We start from the raw sequence: 25,395 nt of genomic DNA, 5'->3' as shown, positions 1-25,395 counted from the left end.
CCAGCCTTGCAGACTTGAATCCATATCCAGCATTCTAAGTCAGAAGCTCAGTGAGCTGAGAGCAGGAACCAGATAAAATGCAGCATTTGGGAGAGCATTGAAACTGTTAGTATGAGGACTCCTTAGAGGAGCATTAGATCAAACCTTAGAAGTAGTCCTTGATAGATGTCATACAGGGCTAAGGAAAAATTGGTTAAATTCTAGACAGAGAGTATGGAGTTGTTTGGAGCCACAGAAGTCCCAGAAGTTTAAAAGCATTTCGTTAGTGAATCACATTTAATTTTTTTCATCTGTCATTTTCTTTTGTATATTTTGTATACTGAAAGGTTTCAAGTTAATCCAAGTTTATCAAGTTTATCAAGTTAATCAAGTTTATCCAAGGAAAATCATGTTTTTGCATTAACAGTCATTGATATAGTATTTAAATTCCTTTCACTTCGTGTTCCTTAGCCATCTTCTCAGCATTTGTTTTGCTTCCTAGACCAGAGACCATTCATGCCTTGGACAGTTCATCTTTCATTTTCAAGCTTTCCTCTCTAGAACTTCTGCTTCAGTGGCCCTGCAGAACTGAATGGTAGTGATTACCCCACTTGGATCACTATTTCAGACTGACTCATGTAACCATCCTTTACTTTCTATTTTCCAGGAAGCTAGGTGGTACCATGGATGAAATGCTGGGTCTAGAGTCAGGAAGAACTGAGTTTATAATTTCAGAGGAAAAATATGTGACACACACACACACACACACACACACACACACACACACACACACAAAAACCAAAACCATATTCTACATGAAGAAGACACATGATATTATTTTCTTTACATATTCTAAGATCTAGTCAACAAAAAATACATAGTTTGAAATTGTTTCAGTGAACTGTTATTTTTTTTTTTTTAAAGCAGGACAATGGGGGTTAAGTGACTTGCCCAGGGTCACACAGCTAGTAAGTGTCAAGTATCTGAGGTCGGATTTGAACTCAGGTACTCCTGCATCCAGGGCTGGTGCTTTATCCACTGTGCCACCTAGCCACCCCCTGAAATTGTTAATAAACATATTATACAAGCTCATTTCCTGACTAGCCCCATTACTTGTGGGCCCTCTATGAGGCCTGACACAAATTCATCTGTCAGAGCCTCAGCAAGATAAAGGGCCCACAAAATGCTTAAGCAATCCTAGCAATGAGGGCTTTGCAGTGGAGTCCTGTAACCAAATACTATCCTGTGGAGAAGGAGGCCTGCCATTTGAGGGAGACCTAAGCCATTTTCTTAGGGTCCTATGGAGTTCTTTGAGGGGGCAGAGATCTCAAGCCCTGGGTGACTGTTCCAGGAGTCAGAGCTAGAAGAAAGTCAGTCAGAATATTATCTAAAACTAGTCCATGCTTTCTATGGATAAAGATTTTGGGGGTTAGATCTAAGAAACCACTACATTGGAGAGATGGTCCCTTTTGTAAATTGGCACTGATTTGCCACTGACATGGATTCTGGAAGGTGGAATATCTGATCTTGGTAATCAGGGGTATGATGGTGAAGCTTTTATTTAGTAGGGGCAAACTCCTTGTCCTGAGATGGGAGAAGACCAGGGGGTGCTGGAGCCAGTGTGATGTTTAAAAAATCTAATGTGTGTCCTTACCTGCTGCCCCACCCCCTTTGTGTGTGTCTAACTAGCTAAGATTTATTTACTGATAAATTTGGCAACAGTTTAGGCTTTTAAGTATTTTTAAAGTGTATTAGAAGTTAGTGAAGAGAGAAAGAGAGAGAGAGAGAGAGAGAGAGAGAGAGAGAGAGAGAGAGCGAGAGAGAGCGAGAGAGAGAGCGAGCAAGAGCGCACGTGTGCACGCGAGAGTGAGCAACAGGTCTCTGAAAGAATGGAAAAACCTAGCTCAGTTCTATGTGGGATAGATAGAGAGAAAACCCTCCTTCACCTAGCAGCTCAGGCTTCCAAAGAGAGAGAGTCCCAGCCAGTTCTAGCCTCTTGTGGAACAGGAAGCAGGGCAGTCCCCACACACAGCTCCAAGCTAATTGGCTGGTCCATTGATTGACATGACTTACAGGCGGTTCTATGAATAGAGACAACTTCCAGGATGCTAGTCACGTGCTTTCTCGTCAGGGGGCAGTGTCCTGGTTCTCACAATGTCTTTCTCAGCAGGGTGTGGCACCCTGGTTCTCACACCAGCTTGAATTGGCAGACCTGATTGTTAAAATTTTCAGTGTGACCATTTACACCTCAGGAATGGGTAAAGGCTTGATTTGTTGATTGTCTACACTTGAAGAAAGTGATAGGAAAAATACAGGTTAAACTTAGAAGTATGTCCTGCATACATTTTTTTCCTCAGCAGACTAACTAATTGTTAAATATTTACCAGCACCCCTAGATAAAGAGGACTAATTTGCCAGTTGCAACCACACAGTGTTTGTAGGCATTAAGATCCTTGCTGGGCAAAAGTAGTCCTCCAGGCTAAATACCTTCAGTTTCTTCTCCTCATATGGCACAATCTCAATGCCCTCTATTTTTCAGTCCATCTTATTGATGTCCTTTCTAAAATATAAGACCCTAGTCTGACACAATACTCTAGATGTAGTCTGACAGGACAAAATAAAGTGAGATTATCACTTCCTAGTTTTGCACACTGCACCTCAGTGCAGTTTTGTTTTTTTTTTAAAGCCCCAAACTTTTAGCAGTAAACTCCAGTGGCTCCCTATCACCTTCAGGATCAAATATAAAATCCTGTGTTTGGCATTCAAAGTCCTTCATAACCTTACCTGCCCTTCAATGCCTACCTTTCTTGTCTTTATATCTTATACCCCTTCTATTTACCTTCTAAAGCTCATCACTTGGCTTCTTTCTTACACCTTTCACCTTCACTTACTCTGTAATCCATTAGCCTCTTTTATTCCTTGAACAAGACACTCCAGTTCGTGACTGGGAATTTTCCATGCCAGGAATTCTGTCTCATGTCTGCATCCTGGCTTCCTTCAGTTTTCAGCTAAAATTTTGCCTTCTACAGAAGTGTTTCCTTTTCTCTCTTAGTTCTAGTGGTTTCCTTCTGTTGATTATTTCCAGTTTATCCAGCATATAGATTGTTTGTACATAGTTTTTTGCATGTTGTCTTCTGCATTAGACTGTGACCTTGAGAGAGAGAGCCAGAGGCTGTCTTTTGTCTTTGTATAGGCTACTCAATAAATGTTTATTGACTAACTGGTTGCTGTCTCATATAGGGGACTTGTATGGAACTTGCTGTCAACTAAAGCTCCTGGGAAATCTTTTTCAGACAGACTTTGATTCTGTTCTTCTTTCCCAGTCTTTACTTTTTTTTTTTGAGGCTACTGGGGTTGTGACTTGCCCAGGGTCACATAACTAGTATGTGTCAAGTGTCTGAAGCTGGATTTGAACTCAGGTCCTCCTGAATCCAGGGCTGGTGCTTTATCCACTGCGCCACCTAGCTGCCCTCCAGTCTTTACTTTTGAAGCTGATTATTACTATTATTATTATTTTTTGAATCCAGGTGTAAGACTTTGCATATGTCCCTAGAAAATTTCATCATATTAGTTTTGGTTAAGTATTTTCTAGCTTGTTAACTTATTTTAGATCTTGTCTCTATCTAATGTATGATGAACTCTTTCTCTAAGTTTTGCTTCATCTACTAATTTGATAAGCATACTGTCTTTCCCTTTATCCAAATCTTTGCTAAAAATGTGAAATAGCACAGAGCCAAGCACAGATCTTTGTGGACCTACTGGAGACCTTCTGCCAGGTTGTCATTGAACCATTAATGACTACTGATTATTCAGCAGTTCTGAATGTACCTAATTGTACTGTCATCATTTATATTTCTCCATTCCCCGCCCCTCCCCAGAAGAATAGCATGAGAATCTTTGTTAAATCATTCGCTAAAATTTAGTAATTATGTATGTGAAACCAGGGGCAGCTAGGTGGCACAGTGGATAAAGCACCGGCCCTGGAGTCAGGAGTACCTGAGTTCAAATCCAGCCTCCGACACTTGACACCTACTAGCTGTGTGACCCTGGGCAAGTCACTCAACCCTCATTGCCCCACAAAAACAAAACCAAAAAAAACCCCCAAAACAAAATTATATATGTGAAGCCATTCTGATTCTTTGCGATTATCTTTTCTAGAATTTCACTTAGCAATCTCTTTAATATATATTCTAAATTTTTGCTAAGATTCAAAGTCAAGCTTATTCACCTATCACTTGTAGACAATTGTTCTTTTTTAAAAATTGGGACAAAATTTGTCCTTTTCCAGCCTTGTGGCACCTGTGTAGTACTATATGCTCTTTGAAAGATATTTTTGTATAGACATATCTCTATTTATATGTAAATAAATGTAAATAATGTAAATAATGACTAAGTTGTGTGTCTGTCAGTTCTTTTAGTACTCTGGGGTGTAGTTCAGTTGTGCCTAAGTGACTCAAATTCATCAAGTGCAGCTTGTTAAGTTCATGTTAAAGTTGAGATCAGAGAGAGTAAACTAGAGGCTGAAGTGAATTGTCAGGTTTCAATGGAAATTCCAAAAAGCAGGGCAGAAACGGCATTTATGACAGTGATCCAAAAGCCAGGGGTCAACTTGGAGTCTTTCAGGCAAGTGCATTAAAAAGTGATTCTAGTTGCATCCCCTCTCTGCTTCTTTTTGCATTCCTGTTGAATGGGATCAAATAAGGACTTGATTTTTAAAAACTACTTCACTGTATAGTAATATTGTCAGGGAGTTGATTAGGTAAGCATATAACATGCTATAGGTTTGCTTTTTTATGTTTTGCAATTATATATCATTCATAAAAAAACTTATATTAAACTCATATTAATCAAACAGCTTTTACATGGAGGCAGAATTGTGTGGTATAACTCCATTTAGAATAATATCTTAGTTTAATTACTTTTCTTTTCCTTAATAATTGTGTGTTCTCTGTCACCAGTATTCAACACAGTGCTGTACATACAGTAGGTGCTTATCAAATGTTTGAATTAAACTGGATAAATCACTTTACCTTTCTGGGACTCAGTTGCTTCATCTGCAGGTGAGAGATTTGGACCAGATTATCTTTTGAGATCCCTTCCAACTCTGATATTCTGTTATTTAATCTGTTGTCCTTATAATTTATCTTGGCTCTCAATGTATCATCTCCTTCAATTCTTTTATGAATGGTTTGTAGCTAGTGATTTATAGTTTTTATGATTCATTCTTTAGCATTTATTTCAATAAACATTATTTGTATGAATTCCCAGAATGCGAACAGCATAATACCAAAAAAGAGGAGTTTATATTTAGGCCTAAAGGGGATGGGGAACCACCAGAGTTTATGATGTTAGGAGAATGGCATTACCAGATCTGTTGTGCCTTAGGAAATTCACTTTCTTTCTTTTTTTTTTTTTTTTGCGGGGCAATGGAGGTTAAGTGACTTGCCCAGGGTCACACAGCTGGTAAGTGTTAAGTGTTTGAGGCCGGATTTGAACATAGGTACTCCTGAATCCAGGGCAGGTGCTTTATCCACTGTGCCACCTAGCCGCCCCCAGGAAATTCACTTTCACAACTATGTAGAGGATGTCTTGGAGTGGGAGAGAGTCTAGACAAGATCAATTAGGAGGATATTGATTATAGTACACATGAGAGGTGATGATGAAACCTGAATCATGTGCTTAAAGAGAATGGAACAGATTTGAGAAGGGTAGTAGATGTAGAAACAAGATCTGACAATTGATAATGTGTGTTTGAAGATTAGTGAGGGGTAAAGGATTACATTGAGCTTGGGAAACTGGATGACTGGAAGGATAGTGATACCCTGGAAAGAAAAACGGGGGAGTTTGGAAGAGGGTCAGCTTTTGAGGAAATGATAATGAATTCTGTTTTGGATGCATTGAATTTGAAATGCCTATGGGATATAAAGTTGGAAAAATCTAAAAGATATTTGGAAATGTGCGATTAGAGCTCAGAGAGAGAAACTGGGATTGTAGATCTTTGAATTTTCAGCATTGAGAAGGCAGTTAAAATCCTTGGGAGTTGATAAGGTCACAGAATGAGAATATAGAGAGATGAGTACAAGGCCCAGGACAGAGCCTGGGGGAATACCCATAGTTGGTATGGTATGGAGGATGTTCCAGCAAAGGAGATTGAGAAGGGAACAGCTATACGGGTCGGAGAACTGAGAGAGAATGCAGAGATGACAAAGTGTCCAGGTTTGAGAAAAAAGACCTCCAGATCTGGCATTTAAGTGATACTTGGTAACTGGAGGGAGAAATTTCAGATGAATGATGAATTTACAGCCAAATTTTAAAAGACTGAGAAAAAGTTTTGAGAGGAAGACAAGAAAACGAGAGGAGATAGCTTTTTCTAGAAGTTTGGCTGTGAAAATGAGGAGAGCCATAGGATACAACTAGGTTAAGGTCATTGTGAATAATTAATCTTGAGAAATAGTTACATGTTTTGACTTTGCAGTATTTGAAGTTATTTTATTATTGTTAGTTGTTTCAGTCATATCTGATTCTGTGATCCCATTTGGGGTTTTCTTGGCAAAGACATTGGAATGGTTTTCCATTTCCTTTTTTTTTTTTTTTTTTGTGAGGCAATTGGGGTTGAGTGACTTGTCCAGGGTCACACAGCTAGTAAGTGTTAAGGGTCTGAGGCCGGATTTGAACTCAGGTACTCCTGACTCCAGGGCCGGTGCTCTATCCACTGTGCCACCTAGCTGCCCCTTTCCATTTCCTTTTGCAGTTCATTTTACAGATGAAACAGAGACAAACAGGGTTAGGTGACTTTCCAGGGTTCACACAGCTAGGAAGTGTCTGAGCCACATTTGAGCTCATGAAGACTAGTCTTCTTTGTGTGTGTGTGTGTGTTTTTTTTTTTGTGGGGCAGTGGAGGTTAAGTGAGTTGCCCAAGGTCACACAGCTAGTAAGGTGTCAAGTGTCTGAGGCCGGATTTGAACTCAGGAACTCCTAAATCTAGGGCCAGTGCTTTATCCACTGTGCCACCTAGCCACCCCAAGAAGACTAGTCTTCTTGATTCCAAATCCTGTGCTATATCCATTGTGCCACCTAACTGCCTTATCGCTGAGTATTGTACTAAAGAATAAATTTCTACCTTGATGTTGAAAATTTTATATTTTGAAATATGTTAGCTGCAGTTACTGAGCTGTCTTCTCTCTCTTTTTTTTTTTAAAGTGAGGCAATTGGGGTCAAGTGACTTGCCCAGGGTCACACAGCTAGTAAGTGTTAAGTGTCTGAGGCCGCATTTGAACTCAGGTCCTCCTGAATCCAGGGCCGGTGCTCTATCTACTGCACCATCTAGCTGCCCCTCTGTCTTCTCTTTTTTTTTAAAAATCTTCATATATATCTGGAAGGTGCAGAGAGCTTTGTCTACATCTCAGTGAATTCATGTTCTTATATTCTCAAATGATGAACTTAGTAGTTGAATGAACAGGGCATTCATTATCTAAAATCAGTACTGTTAAATGTGATATTGTCCTTGCATTGATGTTTTTCAGTAATTGGGGCTAAATTTGAAAGTGATTCTTTGAAAACAGATTTAGTCACTCATGCTTTCTTATTTGATTGTCTAAGGACTGATCTAGAATTGGAAGATTTAGAGACCAATAAAGAAACATTGGTTTCAATTTAAAATTCCCTTCTCCATTACTTAGCAATAAAAATATTTGGTGATTGTTAGACACTTTAAATCCAGTTTGAATTTTTTCTTTCTTAGAAAGAGATGCTTTCCAGAAGGCATTCTTTTACAGAATAAGCCTGTGTTTCTTCCACATTAACAATTTTCTTCAGTGTGTCTTCAGTTATTTTCTTCAAAATATCAGGATATTCATATTGATTAAAATGACAGAAAAGGAAAATGACAAATGTGGGAGGGGATGTGGAAAAATTGGGGCATTAATACATTGTTGGTGGAGTTGTGAACTGGTCCAACCATTCTGGAGAACATTTAGAGCTATACCCAAAGAGCTATAAAACTCTGTATGACCTTTAACCTAACAATACCAATACTAGGTCTATATCCCAAAGAGATTAAAAAGAAAAGAAAAGGACCTATATGTACAAAAATGTATTTGTGGTGGCAAAGTATTGGAAATTGAGGGGGGAATTCATATCAGTTGGGATTTAGTTATTCTAATCAATACAGTGATCCAAGACATTTCTAATAACTCTGGAGGAGAGAGTGAGGCTGATGACTTTGCACAACTGTGCCTCATTTAAATCAAATTCACTTGCAAGTCAAGATATCACCCTCCTCATATCATTAGTCTTCTTCCAGAAGGAAGGACAAACAACAAAGGATTCATGATTTTTAAAATGTTGTCTCCCTCTTTTATTTCTTTCCTTTTTTCTTTCTTTCTAATTTAGTATTTCATTTTTCTCCAATTACATGTAAAAACAATTTTCTACACTTTTTTTTTTTGGCAAGGCAATGAGGGTTAAGTGAGGGTTTTGTTTTGTTTTGGTTTTTGCAGGGCAGTGAGGGTTAAGTGACTTACCCAGGGTCACACAGCTAGTAAGTGTCAAGTGTCTGAAGCAGAATTTGAACTCAGGTCTTCCTGAATCCAGGGCCAGTGCTTTGTCCACTGTGCCACCTAGCTGCCCCATTTTATTATTTTCTAAAGCAAATTTTTGTGCCTCTTTTTCCATCTGACCAATTCTGCTTTTTAAGGAGTTCTTCTCTTTAGTCAACTTTTGTATCTTTTTCCATTTGGTCAATTCTGTTTTTCAAGGCATTCTTCTCATTGCATTTTTGCACCTCTTTTGCCATTTGGCCTATTATGTTTTTTAAAGTGTTATTTTCTTGAGTATTTTTGTGTGTCTCCTTTCTCAAAGCTGTTGACTCAATTTTCATGATTTTCTTGCATCATTCTAATTTCTCTTACCAAATTTTCTTCTACCTCTCTTATTTGATTTATTTAAACTTTTTTTTATTTTTTAGTGAAGCAATTGGGGTTAAGTGACTTGTCCAGGGTCACACAAGTAGTGTTAAGTGTCTAAGGCCGGATTTGAACTCAGGTCCTCCTGACTCCAGGGCCGGTGCTCTATCCACTGCGCCACCTAGCTGCCCCTCTTATTTGATTTTAAAAATTCTTTTTGAGCTCTTCTATACCTTGAGACCAAGACATATTTTTCTTTGAGGCTTTGGATGTTGGAGTTTTGACTTTGTTGTCTTCTTTTAAGTGTGTGTTTTGATCTTGTCATCATATAAACTTTCTGTAATCAGAATTTTTTTTTCTGTTTGCTAATTTTTCCAGCCAATTTCTTGACTTTTAACTCTTTGATAAAGTGAGGCTATACTTCCAAACCTTATGGGTTTTTGTGCAGCTGTTTTCAGAGATTCTTCTAGGGACCTGTACGTTTTCAGTTCTTCCAAGGTGGTATAATCTAACAGAGGGGTGTTCACTTTTCTCTCTTGGCCTGTGTTCTGATCTGTGAATGTCCACAAGGCACTCTTTTCTACTCTGGAACTGTGACTAGGGTCCCTGCTGCTCCCTTGCGGCAGCGAGCTGTGGTGTGCTGGTGTTCCTCCTCATTCTGGGACTGCCACCCAGGACTGCAACCCAGATCCAAGTGTGGGCAAAGCAACAGAGTCTTGCCCCGAGGGCCAGCAGAGAGACCCCTGTAATCTCTTGCTGACTAGTTGTTCTACCCCTTTACTATCTGTGGGCTGAGAGCTCTGGAAGCAGCCGCTGCCGCTGCTGACTCAGTCACTCCCAAGGCTTACTCCTGGTTTGCTGGGGCCCAACACTGGACTGTGCTTTACTCTCACCCCTGTGCCACAGACATTTTCTGCCAACTTTCTAAGTTGTTTTGGGCTGGAAAATTGTTTTACCCTGTCCTTTTTTTGGGTTCTGCCACTCCAGAATTTGTTTTAAGGCATTATTTAAAGGTCTTTGGAGGGATTTTGGGAAGAGCTCAGGTGAGTCCCCTGCCTTTTCGCAGCCATTTTGTCCCTGCTTCCTTCCATCCTTCTTTCCTTCTGTCCGTCCGTCCATCCTTCTGTCCAGTTTTGTGTGATACACATTGCTTACTTTCTCAAGAAGGGCGAGAATTTGTAACTCAAAAATGATTGTTAAAAAAAAAATCAACAAATACAATAGAATAAGGAGGAAAAAAATTAAGAAATTCAGCTGCTGTGGATTTTTCTGCACTGGCCTTCTATGTGGTAATTTTAACATTTATGCAATTGAACTCATTCTTTAAAGCATTTGAGTGAACCAGTTGCTTGCAGTAAGTTTTTTCATTATCCATTTCATTTCTGTTTTCTTTCACTGCCTTAAATAAACTTCAGCTTTTGTCTGAATGGTTTTCCTGCTAAGAGAAATATGCTTTTGATTGCACTTTTTAGTCCCTACAGCTAAAAGAGGCTCCATTTCTATCATAATTTAGGTGATTTTCATTCCTTATAGTTGTTTGCAAACCACAAAAGCTTATATAACTTAATTCTTTTTTTTCTGACTGTGTTTAATAATATTCCATATTCCATTGATTCAGGCATTCTAACATCTTGTCCTGACCACATTTGTGCTATTCAGTTACATAAAATATTTGTTCTAATATAATAACAAGCTTCTCTTCCCTCTCCTGCTCCCTCTCCCCCCACTGGCATTGTTTCCATCTGAAGTATTTTTCCTTTTGTACAATGTATTAAGGGCTCTTTAAAAAAATCAACCTAATTTAGTAATAGGGTGTGCAATAGTACATCACATCCACATTCAGTGATAGGCAAGTTTACGCTGACTATGTATCAACTGACATGTTCTCAGGAATTGCATTAATTGACTTTTGCCTTACATTAAATATGACCTGGTATTTTATAATTTGCACTAAATAAAATTTAGCATTATTCAAACTCACATTAATCATGACCTATCTGTAATAGTAATGTGATAGTAATACTAATGGGATAGTGTTTTTTCAGGATGGGGGAAATTTAAAGGTAGCATGGAAGAATATAGGGAGAGTATGAGCATTAGAGATAGGATAAGAGTGGTAACTGTTGGAGAAGACTGACAGGGATGAGATTAAAGGGGTTGATAAGAAGAGATTACGGGGGACAGCTAGGTGGCGAAGTGGATAGAGCACTGGCCCTGGAGTCAGGAGTACCTGAGTTCAAATCCGGCCTCAGACACTTAAAACACTTACTAGCTGTGACCTTGGGCAAGTCACTTAACCCCAATTGCCTCACTTAAAAAAAAAAAAAGAAATATAAGAAGAGATTACCTACTGAGAGGATGGGAGGAGGGGATGGCTTGAGGAGAGTAAAGGGTTAAAACAGCCATTGTGGGAAATGGGATAGAGAATTAGGAGGAGCATTGAAATTCAGTAACATTAATTTTAACAACCCAATTCACAAAATTGTTTATTTTCCTCACACTCTTGTTTATTAGCATTTGAGGGAACATGGGAAGTGGATGGTGTGAGTAAATCAGGGTTGGAGTTTTGCAAGACTTGAACACCTGGGGCAGCTAGGTGGCACAGTGGATAGAGCACCAGCCCTGGAGTCAGGAGGACCTGAGTTCAAATTCGGCCTCAGACACTTAACACTTACTAGCTATGTGACCCTGGGCAAGTCACTTAACCCTAATTGCCTCACTAAAAAAAAAAAAAAGAAAGAAAGAAAAAGACTTGGACACCTGAAGAAGACAGTGGATTTGAAAATAGGAGACTAGAGTTCAACCAAAGTTTAGCTATTTAACTAAAGGGTTAAAATTAGAGCAGGGGTGATTGGATTGAAAGTCCTGCTGAAGATGAAGAATAGGGAGGGAAATGCATAGGGAAAAATAGAATGATAGTAGGAATTTCAGAGTTTTAAATAAATTTTTATTGATTCCTTTTGTTTTACACCACCTGCATTTCCATGTTCTCCCTGTCTCTTCCTCTCTGAAAGCTATCTTTTAAAACAAAAGATTTTTTTAAAAAAGGAAGATAAATGACCAAATTACCAAAAAAATAAAAATAAAAAAAGGAAGATAAATGATATCAGATTTCTCTGATAAGGGTTTATATCTGATATGTAAACAATTAATAAATTATATATGAATAACAGCCATTTCTCCATAGATAAGTGGTCAAAGACTATAAACAAACAGTTCTCAAACAAATTGCAAAATATTTGCAATCATTTGAAAAAATGCTCCAAATCACTAACAATAAAAGAAATGCAAATCAAAACAACTTTTAAATTTCACCTTATACAAATTGGCAAAAATGGCAACAGTTAATATTGGGGGGTTGTGGAAGGATAGGTACACTAACACATTATAGGTGGAGCTGTGGAATGGTACAGTAATTTTGAAAGGCAATTTGCAAGATGCAAACAGAGTGACCAAAATGTCCATGCTTTTTGAACCAGAGACTCCATTATTGGGTTTATACTCCAAAGAAGCCATTATAAAGAAAGCCCTTATATACTCTGAAATAGTTATAGTAGCACTTTTTGTGATAGCTAAAAATTGGAAACATGGTAGATACCACAAATTTGTTAAGCCATCAATTGAGGAATGGCTAAACAAATTGTGGTACATGAATATAATAGAATATTACTGTGGTGTAATGCTGCACTGCCACACTGTGCCTGTGGCTCTTCAAGGTGCTGATCCATGGTTGTCCACGACTGGCGGAGGCCTACTACTACTACTACTACTACTACTACTACTACTACTACTACTACTACTACTACGGTATAAGAAATGATGAATACAGAGAAGCATGGAAGGATCTGTATGAACTGATGCATAGTGAACTAAGCAGTATCACAAAAACAATATGCAGCCACTCCCAATCTACCACTTTGTGGAGGTGGGAAGTGCATATGTTTTTGGACTTTTCTAATGTGTTGATCAGTTGTACTGATTTTTTTTTTCCTCTCTAAAAATACTTTGTCAAAGGGGATGACTTTTTGGGTGGGGGAGGGATACTTGGGATAGCTATGGTAATGCATTGGTTATTTTATTTTATTTTTTTAGTGAGGCACTTGGGGTTAAGTGACTTGCCCAGGGTCACACAGCTAGTAAGTGTTAAGTGTCTGAGGCCTGATTTGAACTCAGGTCCTCCTGACTCCAGGGCCGGTGCTCTATCCACTGTGCCACCTAGCTGCCCCATGCATTGGTTATTTAAGAAAACCGTCTTACATTTCCTTACTATTTTCTGGAATTCTCTATTCAGTCTTTCCCTTTCTCCTTTCCCTTTTGCTTTCCTTCTTTCTTCAGTTGTTTGTAAAGCCTCATCAGGCAGCCATTTTGCTTTCCTGCTCTTCTTTTTCTTTGAAATGTTTTTTGTTGCTGCCTCCTGTACAGTATTGTGAACATCTGTCCATAGTTCTTCAGGCACCCTGTCTAGCATATCTAATTCCTTAAATCCTAAATCACCTCCACTTCATGTTCATAAACGGTTCTTCTTTAAGTCATACCTATGTAGTCAAATGGTTTTCCCTACTTTCTTTAGTTTGAGTCTGAATTTTGCAACAAACAGCTCATGATCTGAGCCGCAGTCAGCTCCAGATCTTGTTTTAACAGACTGTATAGAGCTTCTTCACCTTTGGCTGAAAAGGATATAATTAATCTGATTTTGATATTGACCATCAGGTGATGTCCATGTGTAGTCTCCTGTTGGGTTGTTGAAGAAGTGTTTGCTATGACCAGGGAGTTATCTTGTCAAAACTCTATTAGTCTCTGCCCTGCTTTATTTTGTACTCTGTGGCCAAATTTACCTGTTACTCAAATTAGCTTTTGATTTCCTGCTTTAGCATTACAATTCCCTGTGATGAATGTGATATCTTTTTTTGGTGTTACTTTTAAAAGATGTAGGTCTTCATCAACATGGAAGAGTAGGGTTGATGTTAACGGGACAAGAGATTGGGAGATGGAAGTTAGGGGATGGGGGCTGGCTTACTCTTTTTTTTTTTTTGCAGGGCAGTGAGGGTTAAGTGACTTGCCCAGGGTCACACAGCTAGTGTCAAGTGTCTGAGGCTGGATTTGAGCTCAGGTCCTCCTGAATCCAAGGCCAGTACTTTATCTACTGTGCCACCTAGCTGCCCCTGGCTTATTCTTAAGTAGCCAGAGATTCATCTTCATAGGGATTGGGAGAGAAAGAGGTGGTGTGCTTACGTTAGAACTAAGGACAGAGTTTATTCTTAGCTGGTTATGGAAAACTGTCCAGAATCTGTCCTCAGGTCTTTCTACCCTCTAGGTAGTTTTATGGGGGGCTGAGGAAATGAAATGTATCAATTTGTACGTGAGGCAATTTTAATTGTGTGGAGAACAACACCCACTTTAGGTTAATCTGTCTTTAAGTGAGTAAATGGATTTAGAGAAAGCCAGTTAGGGATACTTAAAAAAAAACCACACCACAACAATTGCTATCTTTTAAACTAAGAAAACAAACTTCTGCCTCAGTGAGAGCTGGTTAAACTATCTTCTCTTTAAAAGTCACTAATGGGGGCAGCTAGGTGGCACAGTGGATAGAGCACTGGCCCTGGAGTCAGGAGTACCTGAGTTCAAATCCGGCCTCAGACACTTAACACTTACTAGCTGTGTGACCCTGGGCAAGTCACTTAACCCCAATTGCCTCACTAAAAAACAAAACAAAACAAAACCCCCAAAAGACCAAAAAAAAAGTTACTAATGCACACTCTCTCTCTTTTTTGTGGGGCAATGAGGATAAAGTGACTTACTCAGGGTCATACAGCTAGTAAGTGTCAAGTGTCTGAGGCTGGATTTGAACTCAGGTCCTCCTAAATCCAGGGCCAGTGCTTTATCCACTGTGCCACCTTGCTGCCCCCTCTTACTATTGTTCTCTTAAACATGTTTGTCTAAAGTACTGTGGGATTTGTTTTGTGCCACTTATCAAAAAATTAGAGGTAATTTAATAACATTTCTTTTAAAACTATTGACATTTTGGTTTTTGATGCTTTTTGGGTTAATTTACTCATTAAGAATTAGGTTCATGTCTGAAAATGGTCAAGTTTCCATTCATAGATTATGCCTCTCTAAGAAATGGAGAGGTGCAGCTAGGTGGCTCAATGGATAAAGCTCCGGCTCTGGATTCAGGAGGACCTGAGTTCAAATGCAGCCTCACTTAACCCTCATTGCCCCGCAAAAAAGAAAGAAAGAATTGGAGAGAAGTACATTTTATCATCTCTTCTCTGGCACTAAGCCCAGTCATTTCCTTTGTTAATGCTGTTCTTTCCATTTAAGTTGTTGCAGTCATTGTCTATGTTGTTTTCCTGGTTAATGATCAATCAATTTCACATTAGTTCATTTAAGTCTTTCTATGTGTGTCTGAATTCTTATGTTGCAGTAATATCCCACAACTTATTTAGCCATTTTCCATTCAGTGGGCATCTGCTTTGATTCAAGTTCTTAGCTACCGCAAAAAGCGCTGCTATGAATATTTCAATGTTTGTGGGAGTTTTCAACCATTTAACTCCTTGTGGTATACTAACAGTAGGATCGTGGGATGGACATTTTACTCACTTTTAGCATAATCCCAGTTGATTTTCTCTGTTCGTTGTTTAATAAATATTTCTGGATAAGTTTTAATCTTTTTGAGACCATTTTCTTTATACGTGAAATCAGGATAATTTCACTTGTGATCTTGTAAATATCATATCTGTAAAAACATGAATTTAAAATAAAGGCAAATAAAACCACCTTAAACTGTATTAAACCATGTGTAACTTTGAGAGAATAAAACTTTGACTTTTTCAGTGAAATAAACTTGGCATCTTAAAGATTCTATTCCATAGAATATGTGTTAATGGTTAAAATTTGTGGATTATAGAAATAAATTGATTTTTTTGTTTGTTTTTACAGAGAATGCTGAATCTATTGACCTTAAACAATTTTTTGACCAACATTTTTCACATATATATTATGTGTTCTTTGAAAATTTTGTGACCATTGAAGTTAGTCTTAAACAGAAAGGTAAGACATATTTTTTAAATCCTTCTAGGTTAAAATGCTTATAAAATTGGCCTCTGAGATTTATAGTTTTCTGATCAAGTAACTTATTTTCTTTTGGCAGTCAGCTGTCTTTCTTACCCAATTTCCATTTGTAACTAATGACATACATCTGTGAAATACCTAGTGTGGCAGTATTATAATTTCTTTTATCTGAGGCAGTGTTCACTTTTCTTTTTGCTGGTCTTATTTCCTACCTTCATTGTCTCTCACTCTCCATTCTACTAATTTATTGTTTGAGGATGACTTTAAGAAATTATTCAGTGATTTTCATTGTTCCTTTTTAAAAAATAACATGTGATAGAAGGAGGGAAATATTTTATCTAGAAAACAGAGCTTTAGGTTTCATTACAGAATCAGTGAAAATATGTTTTTTTAAAAAAATACTAAATGTTTACAGAAATTTACAAATTGTATGTATCTCACGGAATACTTTCCTAATAACTGATGGTTATATTTTATTTTTTTTTCTTTGATTACATTTTAGGTCACAAGTCTCAGAGGGAAGAATTAGATGGTATACTTTTTATTTTTGAAGTAAGTATCTACAAAATATTTCTTTAATTGAAAAAACATATCATTTGTTTCAGACATCAAGGCATATTTTAAGTATAGGTAAAATTACATTTTAATGGTCTGTTAAAATTGCTTCCTTATGGGGGCACCTGGGTGGTACAGTAGATAGAGCACTGGTCCTGGATTCAGGAGGACCTGAGTTCAAATCTGGTTTCAGACACTTGACACTAGCTGTGTGACCCCAGGCAAGTCACTTAACTCTTAGTGCCCTGCCACCCCCTGCCACCCCCTCCCCCCCTCCCCCCCATTGCTTCATTATACTTGAACCAAAATTGTTTGCTATAGAGTAGCTTGTCTTTTTAAAAATAATTTGTGTGTGCTAATTCTTTTTTTTTTTTAGTGAGGCAATTGGGGTTAAGTGACTTGCCCAAGGTCACACAGCTAGTAAGTGTTAAGTTTCTGAGGCCGGATTTGAACTCAGGTACTCCTGATTCCAGGGCCGGTGCTCTATCCACTGCACCACCTAGCTGCCCCGCTAATTCTTTTTGCAAACGAGCAAATTAGGGTTTGTGAGCTGGGTATGCAAAAGGAATTCTGCTGTTTCATAATACATATTCCATTTGGTTATTCAGTTGAACAGAGTCTAGGTGTCTCCCAAAAAACTGCATGTAATCAGAGGCATAGGCAAAATTCCTCCATTGATCCTCACTCCAAAGGGGAGAGCCTTTTTTTGTCTAGTACTTTTCTCACAAGGCTTTGGACCCTACTTGGTCAGGCCCTTGGTTACTCTCTTGGAATCAGTGTTGATAAAGATCTTAAATGTTCTGTCATTCAAAGCTCTCTCATATGCCAGCCGTGCAGCTCACAGCTCAGCTCCCTTGGGAGAATTTGCCAGGAGCCTCCTTCAGGGCTTCCCTGCTTCTGGATTAATAGCTACCAAAGTTCAGCTGTGCGTGCCTTTGGTGAATTAGACAAAATGGTATTCCTCAAGAGACATATCCTTGTGGGTAACTTGCAAAAAAATCTGGATATTGGGGCTGGGACTGGATGCTTCCAATTTTGAAAGAATGGTAATTTGTTCATGAAGAGTGCTGACAGGATTCAGGAGAGCTCAATCTTGAAAGTATGTTTTGCATTTAATAATAGAGGCTTATTCTCTACCCAGCTTTTAGAGGGATCATTTTGCATCCCTTAATTCCTAATAGGCAACCCTGGAAGAAGAGTGACCCCTAACATCATCTGTTCATTAGTAACTGGGGGTCAGTTACAAGAGATTAGCAACTGCTTTTCTTTTTTAAGGTATGTATTTTATTAGGAAGTTTAAATATTCTTTAGAGAGAATGGCTTTTCTGATGAAAATTCTTACATAGTGTCCTCGTTATCACTGAAATAGCTTGTACTAAAGGATGGACATTTTGGCAGATGGACTCTTTGTGAATGATCTTCAGCCTTTGTTACATAGCTTCTTTAATAGGTCCTGACATATAGAAGGCCTACTTTGAGAGATAGTCATACTGACCTACCTGCCAAGATCTTCTAGAGTCCTTTGATACTTTATTTCAGGAGTATCAGTTTCCCTATTATATGTCCTATGTATACCTCAGCAACCTGGAATGGCTGTGAGAAGAAACACTAGATTTTCCAGGCATGAGGTACCTCCAGCTTATCTTCTTCAGACAACTCATCCATACCAAGGATAGCAGTGATGTTCTGGAGTGACTTAATAGTGCTACAGGATCTTTTGCATGCCGTAGGCAACATCATTGCCAAAAATGTTGAGGGGTGTACGATGTAGGAGCTGGAATGCTGAGGGTCTGCTACATCGTAAATAAATGCCCAATTCACCAGTAGCCTGGGAGAGTGATAGCTTTCAGGTAAGCAAAAGTGGTGGTAGGAGTAGGTTCAATCATGTCATCTGTAGGTATCCCTTTTGGTGGAAACTAGGTTTCATTAAATAGTAGTAGAATGTTTGAAACTTTCTTATCATCAGTGACAGTTCCTAACTCTTGTCCTCACACTCCATTTTCATTTTCTTTCTTAGTTGCCCTGATTAAAGTGGAATTCAGTATATTTTCCAATGAAACCTCTGGCCCAGAGACCCTGTTTCCTTTCTGTGATCTGTTGGTTTTTTGCCCCTATCAGCTTTTGCCCTTTCACTTGTGCTCTCGCTAATTCCTTCAGTTGCCCCATTACCTTTATTTTAGTCTTTAAAAACCAAGAGCTTTGTCTGCAGGTGCTGACTATACTGGACTATTTTACTTTCCTTTTCCTTATGCTGGCAATCCAGGTTCTCTTTTTCTGATAATAACCAGTAGGTCCTCACATTGGAATTTTATTTATTTTCTCTGTCAGGCTTCTTTAGAATTCACAGAGGTTTTTTGTGTTTTTGTGTTTTCCTGTGTTTTTTCCCCCCACAACAGTGGAGGCTTTCTCTCTCTTGCATTGAGGATGCTCTGTATACCAGCAGAAGAGCTCTTTTCATAAAGTGTCATGCTACTATATCCAACTATCTGATTATCCCATTCTCTACATTTTCATTGGCTTTCTGCTTCAGCCATGATGTGAGCCACAGTGCCATTTCATTCTAATCCTTTGATTATTGCTAAGTGTAAGGCCTGGTTCAGCTTGGGATGATAGCCCAGGTATGAAAATAAAAGGAAATGAAATACTCAAAATAGTTAAGGAAAGCATGTTTACTTATCCATATCATGGAAAGGGTACTTAGTAAAGTTATATCACTTGGCTTAGGCAGAAAGAAGTTTAGCAGGAACAGTATGGATCAGATGCCAGGAAGAGGGTAAAGTCTCAATTCCAGCATCTAGCCCAACCTGCATCTTGCTTCCTCTAAGGGTGAACACCCCAAAAGTGTGTATTCAACCTTGTCCTCTCCCTTCCCCTCCCCTTTCTTCTCTTCTTTTTAACATGGCCAGTGTGGGAATTTGTTTTCCATGACTATACATATTTGTAATGGGTCTTGTTTTTCTTGTCTTCTCCAGTGATTGCGGGAAGGGGAAAGAGATAGGAGAAAATTCAGAATGAAAAAAAACAAAATAAAATTTAAGTTAGGAAAAAATAAAGGAGATGCTTTTAGAGGAGCTTGGGAAGACATGTAAACTGATACAGAGTGAAATGAACAGAACCAAGAGAAAAGTTTATTAAAAAATGACAGTATGATAAAGGCAAACAATTTTGAAAGACTTAGGAACTCCTAGCACTTTAATTTCCAACCAGTATTGCAGAGGAATGATGATGAAACACACCACATCTTGATGGATGAAGCACCTAGAGTGCAGAATGATTAAAAAAAAATTGGACATGGCCAATGTCGAAATTTGTTTTGATTGACTGCTGATGTTTGTAATATGTTTTGTTTTTCTTTAATTCTCAAGGAGTAGAAGATTGGGATGTGAGGGTTAGAAGGAGGATTTTTGCCGATTTTAGGAAAATATAATTTATCCTTTTAAACAATTGACAGAAATATTTCTAAAAAGTCTTTTCTAGGCTTATTTGCTGTACCATGGGACTATATAAGTTAGCAGGGCTAAGAAAGTAGTACCAAGTAATAGCAGATTCACTTGAATGCTTATTTTATTTTTTTGTGTCATAGCTTTCACACAAGGAGCTCTAGGTCTTAACATTTTTCCTTTGTTTTCCATATTAGAGGATTTCAAGTATATCTCTTTCATGTCACTGATTACTTTGTTTTCTCTTTATTGACTTTTAGAAAATTTTACAACTTCTTCCAGAAAGGATTCATCAGCGATGGCAGTTTCACAGTATTGGTAAGTGTCCTGTATTGCAACTTTTAGGTTTCAAATAGCTGATTAAAAAAAAATAAAGCCTATTTAATGCCTTTTGTTTCTTGGTGGCTTGTTTAAAACTTACTTGCAAATTTTGTTTGGGAAGCTATAAGAGGGGTGATATTTTACTTGCTGTAAAAAATAGGCTTAAATAAGAAGGTATAAAGGAAGAGTTTGAAAGTTTTTTAAAAAATGAATTGAAAGGGGCAGCTAGGTGGTGCAGTGACTAGAACACCGGCCCTGGAGTCAGGAGGACTCCGGCTTCAGACACTTGACACTTACTAGCTGTGTGACCTTGGGCAAATCACTTAATCCCAATTGCCTCACCAAAAAAAAAAAAAAGAATTGAAAGCAGATATTTTAAATTTAAGTGGTAATTTTTGTAAGGAAGTAGGGAAAACTCATTTCAGGACCTTGGGAAATGTAAAAAAAATATTTACTGAATTTTTCAGTGGATTAATTGGGAAAGCTTTCATTCATTCCATTTAAAATCTAGAACACTGGGAAATACCAGAATATATGTGATGTTCTAATTACACTTATGGTCTGTTTTTAGTTTAAGAGATCATTTTTTATCGGTGATCTTTCTCACTCCCTGATGGCACTGAGATTATTGCCAAAAGGATATCAGGGTCACCAAAATAAAGTTGGAGGTTGCCGAGGACTTGTTGAAAAGGTTTTTATCAAGTCTGACCGAGAACTCTGACATTTAGAATTAAATAATTCAATTCACAGAAATACTTAACTATTTTCAGATTACAGTTGTAGGTATAGCAGATGTAAAAGTTGATTCCAGACCTTTTGGAGCTTATAGTTTAGTAGGAAAGATGAAAAAATAAATAACAATAGTTATATATGTATATGTACACATATATTTTTTAATTTCTTTTTTTTCCTTCTGACCTGAAATTTAATTGTTATAGGTCCCTCCTGGTGAGGAAATCTTTAGACCAATGCATATCAGTGCCTGTTTTGCAAATCTTAGTGGATTGCCTGGGGCACTAAGAAGTTCTTCTAATTCTGTACTTGTATCACAAAATAGAAAGGCAAAATTAAGGCATAAATGAAGTGCTTTGTGACATTTAAGGAAGATCATTCACTTCTGATTAGGAAATTATAACAACTCACATTTATAGAGGACTTTAAATTTTACAAAGTTCTTTCCTCACAATTGTTCAAGGATTATTATTCCTAATTTACAGGTCAGGAAAATGAGACTCAGAAAGGTTATATAGCCAGAAAGCCTGGATTTGAATCATCCAGAATTTAAATTTCAGAATTTTTACCTTTAATTCCATTGCTCTGGAAGGACCTGGGCTTGAATTGTGGGAACACCAGGATGATGAGAACCACATTAACTGGAAAAAAATTTTTTTTTTATTAAGAGTATTAGATTAAATGTGGGAGCTCATGTTTCCAACAACAACGAAAGGAAACTTCCCCCCCAAACCCTGCAAAATGGCTGCTTTTATAGGATCATTCCAGCATTACTGACTCAATCTGCATAGAAGCTTCAGTGAACAAAATTAGTAAGTCAATCCTTTTTATTCAGGCTGCCTTTAGGTGTACTATCTGGATAGTCTTTTTAGGCCTCTAGGCAGTTGTTATAGATGACTGAGTTCTAATGGTCTTCTTCACCGTCCCTTTTCATATAAAGTCTACAAATCCTTTCCTCCTATAAAAACGGTTTTTATTTGCTGTACCATGTTGTTCCTCTTAAAGAAAATGGCATTTGAACTGGATCTTGAAAATTGGGAGGTTTTACAGGAAAGTAAAGAGAACTAAACTTAGCACATGAATGGGGAGTGGGAAGTACTACAGTTTGCCTGGATTATGTTTGGAAGGTAGCAAGAGATGAGGCTAGAAATTTAGGATGGTACCAGATTGTGTCAGGCTTTTAATACCAAGCTAAATGGTGTTTTACTCAGTAAACAATAGAGTTGTCAGGGTTTTCAAAAGACAAATTTGTTAAACATCCTCTGACAATGAATATCAAGTTAGGCATTGAGCTGGGAAAGCGTATATGCTCACCAAAGTTGTCTGCCACTGTTATGAAGGCTTGGGCTGAGGCCAGGTCGAAGGATTCCTAGTATATGGTGAGGGCCTCCAGATGTTCTTATTTGTAGATGATATTGGGTTGACTGCATCAAGCCCTAGAATACTACAGAGCCTCCCAAATGAGATCTCTGAATTGTCCAAAAAAATTAAATTGGCCAAAGAATACACACAGTAAAAACCAAGTGATGAAGAAATTTTATTGTCCAGTTTTATTGTCATCCAAAGATATGGAACATTAGCTCAAGGATATAGAAAGGTCTAGGGAAAACTCTTAGCACTGGGAAGACATGAACATATGGACAAGTAGAAGGGAAGTCATTGGAAAGGGGGTGATTATGTTAAATTCAACAAACATCATTTTATGTTCTGTGTGGTTGAGTGGATACTCTCATATCCACTCAGTAGATGGTGATTATATGAATCTCAGATGCTGCAGAAAACAATCAGTTGGATCCAAAATTGAATACAAGAGAGAGAATTGACTATATTGTATATGGGAAATCATAAAGTACTTTGATTCCAAGCTTTCTAGAACAAAACCTAAACTCATACTTTTAAGAATATTATGGGGAATCTTGCATTAGAATAAGAATTCAAAGGGACCCAAAGGGCAATGGAATGATATAGGCATATTACCCAGATGATATATGCAAGGAGTAGCTTAAAACATAGAAGTATGCTTGTAAAAGGAAGTACATTGGTTATATTGGGGAGATAGGATAACAAATGGACAGATTGAGTGCTAGCCTAGTAACCACATAATTGTAAAAAGCCTAGAGAAGGCCTTCATTATGTTGGGTAGACCTCTCCATGAAAAATTTATGGGAGGGGCAGCTAGGTGACGCAGTGGATAAAGCACTGGCCCTGGATTCAGGAGTACCTGAGTTCAAATCCGGCCTCGGACACTTGACACTTACTAGCTGTGTGACCCTGGGCAAGTCACTTAACCCCAATTGCCCCACAAAAAAAAAAAATTATGGGAGCATATGAACATGGATTGCAGAGGATAAGGTGAGGCTAGATTACAGTTTGAACATTTTGGAAGTGTGTATATATATATATATATTACATCCATGGCCTCATTGAATCCATTTAGTCAGTAAGCATATGCTAGCCTCTAGGATTACAGATTTTTTTTTTAAAAAGCAGTTCCTGCCCTCAAGGAGTTTACATTCTATTGGAGAAAACAACATGTAAATATATAAAAATATATAAAGTAATATACAAGGCAATGTTTTAGGGGGAGGGGAGACACTACCACTTATGGCTATTAGGTAAAGCCTTATATAGGAGTTATATTTGATTTGAGTTTTGAAGCAGGGAAATTGAATTCCAGGCATGGAGAACAGCTTCTACAAATACTTTGAAGTTTTTTGTTTGAGACATGCCAGTAAAATATGTAGTAGCTAGTTAGAGATGTAAGTCTATAGTCTATCTATACTGTCCTGCTTGCCATTCCTCACATATAACCCCTGTGCCTGAAATGCTTTCCTTCTTAACCATTACCACTTGGGATTCAAGACCCAGCTCAATGCTACCTTCTGTCTGAGGGCTTTCCTTTTCTCCTCGTCTACTTGTTCTTGCTCTTCTAAGGCTATCTTTCTGTCTACTTTGTGAATATATGTATTTATGTACCTGTTGTTTTCCCTAATAGAAGTATAAAAGTCTTGAGGGCGGGCACTATTTTTCTTTTTCTTTGTATCTCTAGCACTTAGCACCATATCTTATTATGAAGTAAGTTCTTCATAAATATTTGTTGATTGATTCATTTAGCACCTATGAGAAAGATGAAGAAATGGAAATTTGGTGCTTGTGTTTCTAGAGGTGATAGTTGAGGTCAGTGTAACAAACTCATGCTTCCTCAGATTTCATTGGATTTTCAAAGAAGAAACTGAAGAGAAAAAATAAAAGAGAATCAAGGACATAATTTTGGGAAACATCAGCATTGGGGAAAAGTTATTACAGATAAAGGAGAACAGGAGAATTTGGTGTCTAGGAAACCAAGGGAAGAGGGGGCATCCTGCAGATAGTTCAGAGAAAATGTGGTTTGAGAAAAGGTCATTAGATTTTGCAGTTAGGAAGTGATAACTTTTTTTTGGTGAGGCAATTGGGGTTAAGTGACTTGCCCAGGGTCACACAGCTAGTAAGTGTCAAGTGTCTGAGGCCAGATATGAACTCAGATCCTTCTGAATCCAGGGCTGGTGCTTTATCTACTGCACTACCTAGCTGCCCCAGAAGTGATAACTTATGAGAGAGAAATGTAAATGGAGTCATGGAGCAGAAGCCAGGTAATGCTTGGTTGACAAGTGAATGGATAATGAGGACCATTTTTTTGGTTTTTTGTTTTGTTTTGTGTGGGGCATTGGGAGTTAAGTGACTTGCCCAAGGTCACACAGCTAGTAAGTGTCAAGTGTCTGAGGCCGGATTTGAACTCAGGTCTTCCTGAATCCAGGGCCAGTGCTTTATCCACTGCACCACCTACCTGCCCCATGAGAACCATTTTTTAAAAAGTTTGATGGTGAAAGGGAGGAACATACCTCAAGGGTGTAGAAAGGTCTAGGGAAAATTTTTGTTAGCACTGGGGAGACATGAATACATGGGCAGGTAGAAGGAAAGCCATTGGAAAGGGAGGGATTACATTAAATTCAACAAACATTAGTTTTATGTTCATGATACTGTGCTAAGCATACAAAGACAAAAATAATATCCTCTGCTCTGAAGAAGCTTACTTGTTACTGGGAGTGTGTAGCATGTGCAAAATGTAATGTAAAAAATGTAATACAAAGAGGCAGAGAACACTAATTGGTGAGGGAATTAGGAAGGGCGTTATGTAGGAGGTGGCACCTGAACTGTGCTTTGAATGAAGCCAGGAATTGTAGTAGGGAGTATAGGGGATCAGCTTATTCAAAGACATAGGCAAAATGGTATGCTGTGTTCAACAGTGACTGGAATGTAGAGTGTGGCAAGGAGAATGATATAAAATGTTATGAGCTTGTGGAGTGTTTTAAATGTCAGTCTGAGGAGTTATTTCTATATACTTGAGGCAATAGGGA

At 38.1% G+C, this 25,395-nt stretch overlaps 1 protein-coding gene across 11 annotated transcripts in view; it reads left to right on the top strand.

The window, feature by feature from the left end:
* RALGAPA1 (Ral GTPase activating protein catalytic subunit alpha 1) overlaps window positions 1–25,395 on the top strand; it is a 304,015-nt gene that overhangs the window by 18,171 nt on the left and 260,449 nt on the right. For all 11 annotated transcript variants that reach the window (XM_043989575.1, XM_043989574.1, XM_043989567.1 and 8 more), the window contains exons 2-4: window positions 15,822–15,932; window positions 16,456–16,505; window positions 20,209–20,266. In XM_043989575.1, the coding sequence (XP_043845510.1) occupies window positions 15,822–15,932; window positions 16,456–16,505; window positions 20,209–20,266 (219 nt within the window). The remainder of the gene's footprint in view (window positions 1–15,821; window positions 15,933–16,455; window positions 16,506–20,208; window positions 20,267–25,395) is intronic.

This window comes from Dromiciops gliroides, chromosome 2, assembly GCF_019393635.1.
Source record: "Dromiciops gliroides isolate mDroGli1 chromosome 2, mDroGli1.pri, whole genome shotgun sequence".
NCBI classification, from domain to species: Eukaryota; Metazoa; Chordata; class Mammalia; order Microbiotheria; family Microbiotheriidae; genus Dromiciops; species Dromiciops gliroides.
Note: the sequence above shows the minus strand (reverse complement) of the source record. Positions and strands in the feature narration are given on the sequence as shown.